General features: G+C 40.1%; 1 protein-coding gene across 1 annotated transcript in view; it reads left to right on the forward strand.

The window, feature by feature from the left end:
* si (sucrase-isomaltase) overlaps nt 1–14,721 on the forward strand; it is a 47,737-nt gene that overhangs the window by 24,856 nt on the left and 8,160 nt on the right. Inside the window, exons 19-27 of the mRNA XM_020600439.1 lie at nt 4,221–4,277; nt 6,975–7,099; nt 7,394–7,482; nt 7,761–7,810; nt 8,391–8,582; nt 11,688–11,825; nt 11,918–12,124; nt 12,305–12,459; nt 13,446–13,614. Of these exons, the coding sequence (XP_020456095.1) occupies nt 4,221–4,277; nt 6,975–7,099; nt 7,394–7,482; nt 7,761–7,810; nt 8,391–8,582; nt 11,688–11,825; nt 11,918–12,124; nt 12,305–12,459; nt 13,446–13,614 (1,182 nt within the window). The remainder of the gene's footprint in view (nt 1–4,220; nt 4,278–6,974; nt 7,100–7,393; nt 7,483–7,760; nt 7,811–8,390; nt 8,583–11,687; nt 11,826–11,917; nt 12,125–12,304; nt 12,460–13,445; nt 13,615–14,721) is intronic.

Genomic DNA, 14,721 nt, shown 5'->3' on the forward strand with positions numbered 1-14,721 from the left:
TTCCTGCTGTCATAAGATGCATGGGAAAAAGTGTAAGGAGACAGGAATCAAGAAAATGTGTTTTAGAGACGTGAGACTTCCTTTCCTCCAATCTGGCATATGAAGCATCCAGTCACCAACAGATTTTTTGCACTGAACCACAAAACAAATGCGAGGTGAATCGCAGTTCCCTTATTTTATCATTCCTTGGTCCTCGATCCTCGCTTGACCTGGAAGTCGTTCTGATCTGACATGATGAAGGATGTCCCAGAGCTCTTAATTCTGCTCTGAGGAGCAAGGACAGAGGAGTGAGGAGGCTACATGGAGGAGCGATAACCAAGCATACACAACTGTATCCACTGACAGAAATAACTTTTTGATTGGATGCTTCACATTAAGGCTTGACAGATGGCCATCTCATGTCAGTTAAAACATATTTCCTTGGTTCCTCTCTCTTCATAGTCTCTCCTTGCATGTTTTTCTTGCATCTTACATGGGTTTGCGACTAAGAAGCAAAGAAAAGGCACAAGTGACGAAAACGTAGATGCAGTTAGGTGAATCGGGATTCACCGATGGTCTCTTGTATAGCTCTCATTCATGAATCCTCCAGGCAGTTTCCTTAATCCTTGCTCTTCAGACTAGAAAAAAGAGTTTTGGGACATCCTTTAAGATGTAAAACGACTTCCGGGTCAAGCGAGGATCAAGGAACAATGAGTGATCAGTTAAGGGAACTAAGATGTACTCAGAGAAATGTACTATACATGTAGTACACAGAAAGTGTGTAGTACAACAATGTGTCTTGCAGATGATACAGATGAGATAATCAGTTACTCACACACACATCATGACCTCCACTTGGAAAACATGACATGGAATTTTAGCGTTGCCCTCCCCTCCCCATCCCTCTTTCTCCTCTCTTTCATATCCTCCTTCTTTTCTCTCAGCTCTAATGAGAGCACTGACCTCATTACTAACAGATTAGAAGTGTAGATAGAAGTGTGTATGCATGTGTTTGTGCTTGTTTGTGTGTATATATGCATGCCTGTGTGTATGTGAGAAATGTACGTGCCTGTGTATGTGTGCATATACAGTGATTGCGGTCATGTCAAAGTGGCCTGATTAATAAGCAATTTAGCATGGCCTCTTGTGAATTACAGAACAGTGGAAAGCAAATGGGATTCATAGTGGAGCTGGGGATAAAATAACCTCAATCAGTGTGACTGTGGAAAAGTTTCTTATACAAGAAGTAAAGGGTTTATGCTTGCTCTGCCTCAGGGTTTGAGGTATCCTGGGGGTAGGGAAGGAGAAGGGCCATAGGTTGATGCTGCAGAATTAAAAAGCCAAATGCAAATAGCAGTCAAAGGTCACCCACCTGTGGTCCTGTCAAGGCCAGAAACTGAGCTCAACTGGAAACGGGATAGGATAAAAATAAATGTGTTACCAGTGGGTGTGTTAGGGGTTGGCATCAATTCTGACCAACCACTCATTTTCTTTCTCATTAAAAGCAATGTGCATTGCATCACAGTGCTCAGATAATATAATAGTGCAAAATGTCTTCAATGAAGATGAATCTCAAAGGAGGAAATATATGACCTTGCTTAAAATTGTGCAGAAATGTCATCAGTGAATTTATAGTGCATTAGACAAACGTATTCAAGAATTAGATCAGATGTTTTCTTATTATGTTGTGCTGGTCTGGAAACTCTGTGGGTGACATGCCTTCAGCCCTACAGTTCTCACTTAATGCATCGTGGCACATTCTGACAGTTGTACGCTTGAAAGCAGTCGCTCACACCACAATCACATGTATTCAGTTGGAATGAAAAGTACAAGTTGTTTATCTCTCTGCTTGATGGAGTTTCCAACATATCATCCACACACAAAAGTGTGTAAGTGTTTGAGTAACATTTGTTCATATTGCCACACTTTGTGATAACTAAACCCAAGCGAAACACCAAAGATGCCCCATGCTGCTTGGTCAATATTGACATGACCACATACTGAACCTCCCCTCCCACTTCACGGCAGACAGAAAAATACCAAATAGGTTAAAGTTAGTGAGAAAAACAGTCTCTACCTAATAATAAATACTGCATAAATGTCATAGTACTGTATAACCAATACAGCCCCAACTGGTACACTGTTACCCATTAAAATCTACCTCTGTAAGGATTTATAAAAGGAAACATAGAGAATCTTTCAAAGCTGTGTTGCTGTGTCTAAAAGCAAATCATGATTTTTATCTTCTCTCCCATATTATGATAGAGCTTTTTTCTGTAAACATGGCTTTTTGTGTTTTGACATGAAAACCTTAATCTGCTGTAGAAAAGTAACATAGCAGTGCAGCGTAGCACGCTGACATAAGCTTTAGAGGCAGTTTACACCTCTGCTACACCAGTTGAAAAGGACTGTTTTTGAAAGGCAGATCTGATGGCTGAATATTCATCTTTTGTGGTGGCGGGTGCTGATGAGATGCAGTGCTGTGGTGTGGGCAGGCAATGAGAACAAGTGCCTAGAGTCTGTTACAAATGCAGGGCCACAAGAGGAGATGGTGCCATCTACTTGGGTAAGGTCACAGGTTGATCTTTAACAACCCTTCACAACCTCTGCTGTTACTTTCCTTTTTCATTATTCTCATCTCTCTCTGTCTCCCTTTGTTTATCGCTCTGCCTCTCCATTTTTTATAATGATGCTTTTGCTCTATCGTCGAGATCAGTCGATGCTTTAACCTTGATCTCTGTGATAAACTGGGGATATCTCCTGCACTCTGTCTGTCATCCCCTCTGGTCTTCATCTATCCTTCCATTTTTCCTCCTCTTGCCCATTTTCTTTTTAGCTTATCCTTCAACCAGACATTAACTCCCTTATCTCATCTACATTCTCGTAATCAGTTGCTGTCAACTCACCCTTGTGATCCCATTTCATCCAGTCTCTCTAACACCTCTTCTTTCTCTCTCTGTGCATCCCCTTACACCCCTCTTATCTACCTCACCTACCATCTGATCATTCTGTCAGTATGAATCTTTGGTCTACCTGATCAAATCTTACTTTATGGCTAACTTAGCTTTAATACTCTCAATGAGGATACAGGCCCCATGCCTTGTCCTTCTCAATCACAGTTAGCAGCCATGTTAAGTCCTACAGTCCCTTCCCATTAGTTAGCAGGGTGAGTGATAGGCACCCAGAGCAAGTCAGACACCAGAAAACAAGGTATAGAGGGGGCATCCATTTCCCCAGGCTGTCATCTCATGGGCTGTGTAGCGGTTGTGACAGGTGATCTACTTCAAACTGTGATTTGCATTAAATCATTTTATTTGCGTAGCAGGCCATTATAGCAATATGTCTTTATCATATGTTACTCTTTCTAGTGTTTCATGTATACTTTTTGGTGTTTTGCTTTTGAAATTTGTCCTTATTTGCCTCTGTTGAATTATCCTCAGTGCTCTTACCTGTTTATTTTTTGTCTTCCTCTCACCTTTCTTGTCCCTAATGACAAGCCTCAGAAGGGCACAAAATAGGACATGCTGCTGAAGAGAGAGAGTGATAGCGAGCAAGACATTGGTGCCATCAGTGAGAGACAGACTTGCCTACACAGCTGACACAGTGTATTTCAGGATTTAGCCTTTTCTGAGAAGGACATGTAGTTTGCTCCTTTTTCTCTCGCTGTGCTCTCTGTGTTTATCTCTCCCTCTCCCTATGTTCTGCCCTGTCAGAAAGAGCAGGGAAGTGACAATGCTATCAAAGGCTTGGAGCTCTTCTATTGATTGTTCCTGCCTGTCCACCACCTTAAGCCATCAAAAGGCTGTCATCTATCAGTTGTCACTTGATGCTGTCTTCTCCATCATCTGTTGAATCATAGCACTGTAGACTGAAATATCATAAGGGCTTTGTGGAAACTATAACAGCTGATAGGCAGTTTTACAAAACTTTCCTTGATGGGAACATTTGATCTTTTCATATATGATTAAGTTGCAGTGATGTGTAGCAGCAGAACATATCTATTCTTCCTTTGTGGTGTATTGAAGCTTCTTCTTCATGTTTAGCATTATAAGATGAAAGTGTCAGGATTGTTACAGTGAACCAAAATGGATGTTAATGACTACACACACAAATCAAATGTAAGCATGGTTTCATACAAAACACACAGCTGGAACCTTTTGATGCCTCCCCCACAAATGTCCACAAATCTTAAGTCAAACAAAACATGTGAAAAAAAAATCTTTTACTCTTGTTTTCTGCAGGGTATGGATAATGTACGGGCATATATACCAGACGCTGTGTGGTATGACTACGAGACGGTAAGAACAGTCCCTGCTTATTTTTAGATAGTTTCCTCTAAAGCAGATCCAGTCCCCATTCAGAAGATAAATTATCAGTAGTCTGATTATTGTACTGTAATTATGTTAATTGCATGGAGAGTGAATGCATTTAGGCCATTGTCACACATGAGGTTGGGGGCAATTCATCTCACTCCACTGACTTTATATTGAGTGAAGGCGGGTCTTTGACAACTCAATCTTTTTACAAAAAAATGAAAAATGCCTAAAACTTGCTTGCTGTGTAATAGGATGCACTGCCAACAAGGCAAAAACCCAGTCATAGTTTTAAAAGTTGCCAAAAACAAACAAACTAAACAAAACAAAACAAAACAAAGCTTTAAGAAGACAAAAGATGAGGCATTAACACGAAGAACAGTCAAAATCTGAGATCCTGACACTCTATGTTTTCATGTGCAGCAAACATTTGTCTTAAGTCAAGTATCCAAATGTCAGTTTAGGTTACTGTATTTCTGCAAATTAAGTTAAAGCTTTTTGGCAGTAGGTCAAAATTTGTGTTATAAATTATAAAGCCATGCCGTAACATGCTTGGAACTGCCTTAGCTTGCTAACACACAGCAATCTAATGGCTAGCTTGACCCATCATCATTTTAGTCATCAACAGCGCCCCAGCTTCCCTCTAGACCTCATTCTGTTTTGGAAATAAATACACTGTAATTCCTCCCTCCTGCTATGTGTTAGCAAGGTATTTTAGTTAAGGCACCTGTTGCTTGCTGCACAAAGACATAATAAGTATTAGGAACCTTGTTTCCCCATTGTTCCTGTTCACATCTTATCCAGTTTTGTCCTGTTAAAGATTTGGTTTTTTTGTTCATCTGTTTTTAAAACATTAACTTTGAGTTCTTTGCCTTCTTGGTAGTGTATCCTACCACACAGCTGCTTTTAGGCATTTTTCCGTTTTTGGTAAAAAGACCGAATTGTCAGAGGGGCACTTTCATGCAATACAAAGTCGATTTTATAATTATATAAAAAGTGAGATCCATAAATTTGGTTAAACATGATTAAATGGAGGATTATTGTATTAGAATGCATTGGATTTACACATGAACCCAGTGAACTGGTAACACTAATGTATAGTGTTAAAAAAATGGCAGCAAAGGGGCTTGTCAGCATTATGTTACATTAGTGAGATTAACATGCACAGAAACACGTGTCATGAAAGTCTTTGTCTCAAGTTCATTGAGACAGAGACAAGTGATAAGACAGAGTGAGAGGGAGGACAATGATACAGTGAAAGAGGGGCCAGTGACTATCTTCCTGACAGAGATAAAAGAAGTGTTCAGTTCCTTTGGGACATTATTTGGGCATCACAGTGGCGATGTAAAGTGCCCACTGATCAGATGAACGATTAGATTGGCTGTTTTGCCGCTGGCCCCTTGTTCCAGTTGGTCCTTTGTGATTATCTGGGTAGGAGCATGGATGGTACTGAAGTTGTGAAGGAACCATGAAAAACAGGAAAAAAAAAAAACAGAGGAATGAAGAAGTGAAAACCAATAGGAAGGAAATTGAACAAAGACAAAGTAGGGGAAGGAAGGATAGAGAAAAATGAGAAATCAGGGATAAGGGAGAAGATAAGAAGAAGAAATGGGGGGTGACAATTATATAGAAGAGTGGGAAGGTAGGGTGGCCAGCAGGGATAAAGAAAAGAAGAGATGACAAGGCTAGAGAAGACCTCCTTAAGGCAGACAATGAGGGGGTGATAAGATCTGAAATTGCTTATTGACGCTCCACTAACTCCAGCCCACATGCACACTCATACTCTACTGTACTGCATAAAATTGTGCTCCTCCCCAAACACACACACACACACACCTTCCGTGGGAATGGAGGAAAATGGGACAGAAAAAAAGAATTAGTGCACCACAGGAGAGAATAGCAGGATGTGGGGAAGGAAATATGAAGAAGGAGAATGAGAGGAGATAGAGAAAAGGGAGTTTTAAATTGTTTTAGGCTGGTCTGAGAATTCAGACCTCAAGGGATCAGAAATTAACTGTGCTCTATCTGGGCCCTCAGAGAAATGGATGGAGGGCAAAGAGAGGGAGAGAGTAAGATCTGGAGAAATGTGTCTGTTCGTCTTAAACAAATGGGAGCACAATTGCACAGACGTACATTAGCTATGGTATATCCTCCTCAAGCGAATCAGTTACTGCATTTTATTCCTTAAGGTTTTTGTTTTATTTTACTTTAGAATTGCTACTGTTTTACTGAGTGCTGGGTGGAGCACAGTGGGTTGATTTGGAGTATCATGCTAGCACTACCTTAAGTTACATAGTACTGTACCTTCAACCTTCAAGTAGGCCTACTATTTATTGCTGAGAGAGCCAAATTCATTATCAATATCTGTAGGTTTACTAACTACAAACCCGGAACCTTATTGCTGTGAGGTGACAGCGCAAACCACTGTCCCGCTGTGTCAACTTAGACCCAGACTAATAACTGGTTAATTTACAACAAATGCATTTCTGCTTCAGTGTTAAAGGGGTCTAAAGTCAGGCTCTGTTGTAGAGAAGGCAGTTTAATGCTGCTCACAACCAACATTTTACAGACCAGGCTTGTGCAAATTTATGACCATTGTCCTAACCTTGAATGGGGCATCACAGAGATTGTCTTGCTCACACAGCATCACAACTGAATAGATTCTGTTGTTCAACCAATCAGATGGAACAACTGTCAGAGCGCAGAAACCATGTTGATATGCACCTACCAGCTGAGAAGCTTGGTTTACACATCAGAGGTGGTGCGATCCTCCCCACTCAGGAACCGAATGTCACCACCACATACAGGTATACACACACACACAAAGCTAGGACACCTCAATTAATGTTGAAAGATTTAAGCAAGCTCTCACACACAACATTTACATGTGTTGTACAGTACATGTGCTGTATTTCCAACTTATGCACAGAATCCCAAAAACATCAAAGTATCCCCGTTATATTTACTGCAACTCATGTGCTTGCATAATGTGCTCAGTATTTGTTTGATTAATTACATTTTAATTGCATATGCATATGGTGTTTGTGTTTGTGTTTGTGTTTGTGTGTGTGTGTGTGTGTGTTGTATGCACATGTCTCTAGTCGCCGTAACCCCATGGGTTTGATTATTGCTCTTGATGACAACAACCAGGCAGCTGGAGAGCTATTCTGGGATGATGGAGACTCGCGAGGTATTATTGCTTTTCTCATTTTTTCTTTCCTGTTTCTGTTTGTGCAAACGTGTCAGTGAGCATGAGACAGGATCAATTGCATTTGCAGGCATTCTTTTATGAGAATCAACTGGAAACCTGTATCTTGTTAAGCAAGAATCACATGAGTCGGTGTGGCTGTTCAAATGCTGTCAGTCACACACTTTCACAAGTGAATTTCAGGTAGTATACCGTTGTGTCAAACTGATGTGACAAAAATTAACATCTGCTCTTATTTTTTTATTTTTATTTTTTTACAGAAACTGTTGAAAAGGGCAACTACATCCACTACACATTCTCTGTCGTCTCTGTAAGTTTCTCTTGCATGCATCTAGTGTACATGTACACCATCTTTCACACATACTCGTTCTGATCTGAACTCAGGTTCAAAGTTCACAACCACATCAGCTTTCCCAGTCCAGAACACCAAGCATGGTTGATCCACTCTAGACTGCTGAAGCTTTGCTGGATCAAGTCTCCCCTGTTTCTGCATTACACAGCGCTGAGAATTGCCTCGCATGTTTTATGTATGCCATAGATGTTCTTCTTGTACCTTAGAATTACACTGGGGTGAAGTAGGGTGAGGTGGGGGGGGGGGGGGTATAGGGGTTTACAGACACAAAATCTATCAGAACAGCAGTTTGATGGGCATGAGTTTAGGGAGTTTACAAGCTGTTTGCTTTACCAGTATACATGATAACAAGAGGTGGCGTAGTGTAACTTGACTGTTAAGCATTGGAATCTGTCAGTTTAATCAATCTACAAAACAACAACAAAAGTATTATGTTACAAAATGTAAATTTTGTAATAACAGTGGGGTTTTTAATTTTGAAAGCATGCAATAAATGGATTCAAATCAGACATCTAATTGTTTGTTCTCTATCTTACAGGGAATACTGACAATGCAGGTGACCCATGCTGGCTACAAAGACCCAAACAACCTTAAGTTTGACAAAATTGTTGTCCTCGGCGTGCCTTTTGCTCCCAGATTCGTCATTGTGACTCATATTGGCACTGGAACAACTGGAAATTCTACCACAACGATGCCAAACACCAACATAGAGTATGATGGAGCCAAGAAGGTAAACACACAAATGCTCAAATGCTAAATATGAACAGCAGCCATTGTTTAATTGTTTTCACACCAAGGGAAATTAGTTTTAAATAATATTTATTAAATAACATGTTCTAGCATGCATGCGGACATCTGATAGGTCACATTTCTTTAAAGCTGCACCAATCACAATTTTTATATTAACAATTACTAATCAGAAGGTGTTCGCTTGTCGTGACGAACCCAGTGAAGCTTGATTCTGATATCCTCAGCTATACAAAGCATTTTAGCATGTACCAGCTCATGTTTTGGTTTTACTTACTGTAACTTTGCTGTTGTTTCACTGTCACCTCTCTTACAACTTCATTTCCAGCAGCATGCAGCTGCTTTCAATGAAAAACCCCTGATGAGCTGTGTTCCCTATAGTTGTTTAAGTTTTGTAAATAGGTTTATTTCAGCTAAGGGCATCTTGCATTTTTCCTAGGGCTGTTTTTTGATAAAATGATTTATTATGGGAGCAACAGTGGCAGCTACTGGCTCCTCCAAGTATAGCATGAGGCAACTTTGTGGACTTTGACTAAAACTTTAGCCAGAAAGTGAAGCGCTTGTCACGGAGAGTAGTTTCTTTCAGCATGGCAGTTCAGCTGTGTAGGTCAGCAACATTCTGCATACATCTTATGCCTTTGGTTGCATTGTCGGTATGTAATAAGTTCTTTTACACTACTGCTTATGGTTTGAGGATGTACAGCGTTTGTAAGCTTTAGCAGAAAAAATGTACTTGGAAAGGCTGTTCTCATTGATATGTTTACATTAGCTTCAGGCTAATCTGTTAGGAAAGTTTGGCTAAAGTATTCATATTTTAAAGCATATACAGTATATAAAATGTATGCAGGCCTATATCAGTTTCAGTGCGAAAGGCAAATCAGTGTAATGCCTGCAGCTGTGCTTTTGGACATATTGTGTCTGCACATTTTGATGTTTTATTTTTTCTTTTAGTTTCACCCTTTCCTCTTGTCAATAAACCTGCTGACAATGGCATAACTGTCTTCAGAGTCCTGATGAGGGAAAGTTGTTTAACTGCCTGCCATGATAGACATGTACTGAAGATAGAACAAACAGACCCTACTTGCCCAACACCAACCAGCACACAGTGAACATATTAACTAGTAAATTACAATCATTTTAATTTTTAATGTATGTTATTATTATTGTACAGTAATGTTACATTTCTGTTTGTGATTTAAAATAGTAGTTTAAAATGAATTAAAAATCGAATAACAAGAACTACATAGTCATAACATATGAAAAGCTTCCATTCAGTACATTTTTTTCAGTTATTTCCATTTGTCAGGACAACCCTGATGCAGCACAGATTCAGTCTGGCTGAGTTCTACAGTGGCTACCTTTGTGGGCATCTGCCATCTATTTCAATAAGACCAGGAAAGAAACCATTACTGTACATATCAAGGTTAGCCTGTAAGTGTAAGGAATAATAACAATTTACATTCACTGAGGATTGTAAAAGCTTTTTGTGAGTGTGCGAGAAAGAGAGAGAATGGATGAAGAAGAAGGATGATCCCACAGTTAGTGCCCAGGGTTATGAGCAAAAGGCTAGAGTCTATAAAGTGTCAAGAGGTTCAGTGAAGTAATACTATACAGATTTGCTTTGCGTACTTGTGTATATTTGTGTGCACATGTGTTTATGTGTGTGTGATGGTGACTGTGTAGATCCTCAAGGTCTCTCTGGTCACACACACACACACACACACACACACACACACACACACACACACATGCATTTGTCAAATGACTCTCTGCTGTAATCATTTCCTGGGGGTGAAGGGTAAATGTGCTGTTAAACCCAGACTCTAGCTTGTCATGTCCATCGGTCTTTGTATGCGCAGTTAGACTGGGCCTTGAATATAGCTCACAGCAACCATACATCATTAGTTCCATATACACTCAAATAGCACAGTGCTTTACAGTATATGAGTCACACTAACTCTTTGTAGTTTATTTAATCTCTTTTACTTGATTGCTTTTTTTAATAATTTACTGCGCACTAAATCTCCTGGCTGCCTTTGATCCGCATGCAGTGTCTGAACTAACATTCCTAACTCCTCCAGACCCAAATGGTGGAGCCTGTCACCAATAACATCTTTTTTTAGTGAGGTATCACTGAGAGTTAAAAAAAAAAAAGACTAAATTTTTTTCTACTCACATATAGTAGTCAGTATCACAGTTCTACGTGCTAGCATAATAAATAAACTCATCAGCGTCAGTGTGTAGTGCTTATGTTAACTTCGTGCTAGCTGGCTAGCTATATTGCAAGGCAGCAAAACAAAGCACCTTGAGAAGTATTAATTTAAGAATACCATGACTTGTCAAATCAGCTGCAGCCATGTCATTTTACCAAGTGGTAATATGGCAGCTGACCTGTGAGTTTTGATTCACTAAAACAATGAGGAACCCAACATTGCTGCATATTGAATTGAGGAGAATGAACCGAAGTTTGGACCTGGGAACGGAATATTACGTCACTACTTAACAAGCGGATACTGCTCATAGTGCATGTGTGAAGTGCCTCCATTACTGTCCCTGTGCACTTTTCTATTCCTTCCTTTCTTTCTTTCCTTCCTCTTTTTCCTCCCTTCCTTCCATGTCTCCTCAATTACTCTATTTATCCTTCTGCCCATTCATGCAATTGCAGTCTATTTGCACTTTTCTTCTAACTGCTTAAGTACTTGTGTCATTTACACAACAGAACTGCTGAAGCATGATTCTAAAATAAAAAGACCCCACAGAAATGATGGAAATTCCAGAAGTCTACTCACCAGCTGAGGCTGCATCAGATGGTGACTGTAGAGAGTAGAATGAAAGGGACTCCCAAAGATTTACTGTGAGAGTGACTCATAACTCCAAACAGAAGCTGATGAAACTGTGAGGGAAATTAACAGCTGTGTCTCAACTAATAGTGCACGAAACATCAAGCACGCATCTTTTCTCACACAAGCACATCTGAGCTTAGATAAGGAGATTGTTCACTTTAGGACAACCTGGGAAGAATGCTCTCACATTGGCATCCTTGAATGAATAATTAATGCATCCTCTCATCCTTTCATCACATGCGCAGGTTCTCTCCTTGCATGGCCTATCCCTGACCTTAGGGGAGACCTACCAGGTGGAATGGGAGGCATACCAGCGCTTTGACTGCCATCCAGAGGAGAATCCAACTGTAGCTAAGTGCGAGGCCAGAGGCTGCATCTGGGAGGTAAGGTCAGAATGTAATGATCAGAATGTACTTGCACACATTATTTCTATATTCCTGAAAACTGCTAACCCTTTCCTTATTTCCCTACTCAGTCAAGCACCATAGATCGTGTTCCACACTGTTTCTATCCAAGAGACTATGGATACAATGTTACTGAAGTCACAGAAACCAACTCAGGCATGACATTTGATATCACTCGGAACAAGAAGTACGGGAGCAGTGGTCGCCCCGACTCTCCGGACATTGACACACTCCGTGTTGATATCCGTTACCATCGCAGTTACATGCTGCAGTTCAAGGTGTGTAATTATTTGTTTGTCCTTGTAGTGGTGCATTCTCTTGTGTAGCAATTGCATTTCTCTGTTTTTCCTTGTGCCCCTTCTTTGGTTAAGTATAGTTTTTATTCATGTGCATCACTTGAAAGCCAGCTCCGCATAAACACACACACACAAACAGACCAGCATCTTCTCCCTGCCCAGATCTGGGACCCAGCCACAGATCGTTATGAGGTTCCCGTGCAGCTCACGGTTCCCTCTGTTCCTGAGACTGATGAGAACAAGAGGCTTTACAAGGTTAATATTACCAAGAACCCATTCGGCATCCAGGTCATAAGGAAAACCACAGGGACTAAGATGTGAGTATTTTAGCTGTACAAGTGGTTCAGGTGGGCTGAGGGTATTGTTTTGTTATTGTATTGTTGATGTTTCAGCCTGTTTCATGAGGTTTGGATTGTTTGTTTGTTGTTTTTGGAATTGAGATACATTTGTTTGATAGATTTACAAGTTGTAAGTTAGTTAGTAAGGATAGTTTAGGGCTAGAATTAAATGTCTTAAATGTGCTGCTTTATATTTGTTCTGTTGTTTCTGTGATATTTTACAACCTCAAATCAGAAGAAGTTGTTACGGTATGTAACATAAAAAAAAAACTGAAAATAGTGATGTGTAAATCCTTTGTGTCATACTGAAAACAATACAGCAGCATATTATTTGATGTGATACCTCATCAATTTTATTTTATTTTTCAAAATAAACACAAATTTCAATTCTGATGCCAGCAACACATTCCAAAAAAAATTGGGATGGTTGCATTTTAGGGATAGCAATGAAGTAAAGCAATGAAATGATGATTCCATTTGAAATTGGTGATGTGAAACAGGTGACTGCATCATGATTTGGTACAAAAGTGGCATCAAGGAAAGGCCGAGCCCTTTAGGAGCAAACGTGGGCTGAGGACCACCAGTTTGCTAACATGAGGAAATTATTGAAATGTTTAATAACAATGTTCCTCAAAGAAATATAGGAAGGGATTTGGATATGTCACCCTCAATGATGCACAACATAATTAAAAGATTCAAGGAATCTGGAAGAAGTGCGGAGAATCGTTTCAAAGCATATCTTTAAGCAAGGGTGACACTATTCTGTAGTCGAGCCTTCTGTGTTTTTTTAGAAGTGTCATTTGAAATTTCACTAATTAAAATGTATGGAGTATGTTGAAGGGATGTCTGCAGTTCTTGTGAGTTATTATGCTTATTTGTGTCAAACATATTGTGAATAACTCCCTGTGACAATAATTCCCTCATCCCCCTCTCTCTCTGATTTAATCTTCTTTCACTTTTCTCAGTTGGGACTCCTCTATGCCAGGTTTTATCTTCTCAGACATGTTCATCCAAGTGTCTACTAGTCTGCCTTCAGAGTTTGTCTACGGCTTTGGAGAGACAGAGCATCGCACATATAAACATGACCTCAACAATCACACCTGGGGTATGTTTGCCAAGGACCAGCCTCCTGGTGTAAGTGTCACACTAAAGCACATTTTGTTGCTTCATGCACATACATGTGAAAAAACGAGAACCCTCTTGGCTTATCAGATTTAGCTGTTATTTCACGCTGCTTTCATTGCGTAGTTTCGTATCATGTCATACCTGAGGGAATGCTTTCCGTGAACAAAATCTGGCAATGAACTAAACTATTGTTTGCAGTACAAACAGTTTTCCCCCAACTTTGGCATATTCCATCAAAACCAGTTTTGTGAAAGCATCCTGCATCCAGTGAATATCTTTAACATCACACCCTCGGTAAACTGCAGATGTGACTTGTAAACAACCTTCCTGTTTCCGACATGTCTTTCTCTCATAGTGTATGTGTCACTTTGGTGTGGTCCTGTTGAGATGAACAGAGGTTACAGAGTGTCATCACGTTTTCTCTACCGGTGTCAAGGCCAGACAAGATGAGGTTTCCACCTCTATCAGCATTATCAAGCCTAATTGCTGAGATGTCAAGGCAGCTCTACAGGGTTTAGACAAATGTTATGGGGCCCCTTGGAGAGCTTGAGAATAGAATTAGGGGGAAAAAGGAGGGGAAAGTGAATGAAATTGAGAAAAAATATATACAGAGGAGATAGGGTGGCATGTAGTTTCTATTAGAGCATGGATCAGGCTTCTTATTACTGTCTGAACCCAACCCGCGCCCGAGAGTGTGGCATCGAAACCTGACCCGGACCTGACAAACTTAAAGTATACAGTGGGTACGGAAAGTATTCAGACCCCCTTAAATTTTTCACTCTTTGTTATATTGCAGCCATATGCTAAAATCATTTAAGTTCATTTTTTTCCTCATTAATGTACACACAGCACCCCATATTGACAGAAAAACACAGAATTTTTGACATTTTTGCAGATTTATTAAAAAAGAAAAACTGAAATATCACATGGTCATAAGTATTCAGACCCTTTGCTGTGACACTCATATATTTAACTTAGGTGCTGTCCATTTCTTCTGATCATCCCTGAGATGGTTCTACACCTTCATTTGAGTCCAACTGTGTTTGATTATACTGATTGGACGTGATTAGGAAAGCCACACACCTGTCTATATAAGACCCTACAGCTCACAGTGCA

This window comes from Monopterus albus, unplaced genomic scaffold (genome assembly GCF_001952655.1).
Source record: "Monopterus albus unplaced genomic scaffold, M_albus_1.0 scaffold46.1, whole genome shotgun sequence".
Lineage (NCBI taxonomy): Eukaryota > Metazoa > Chordata > Actinopteri > Synbranchiformes > Synbranchidae > Monopterus > Monopterus albus.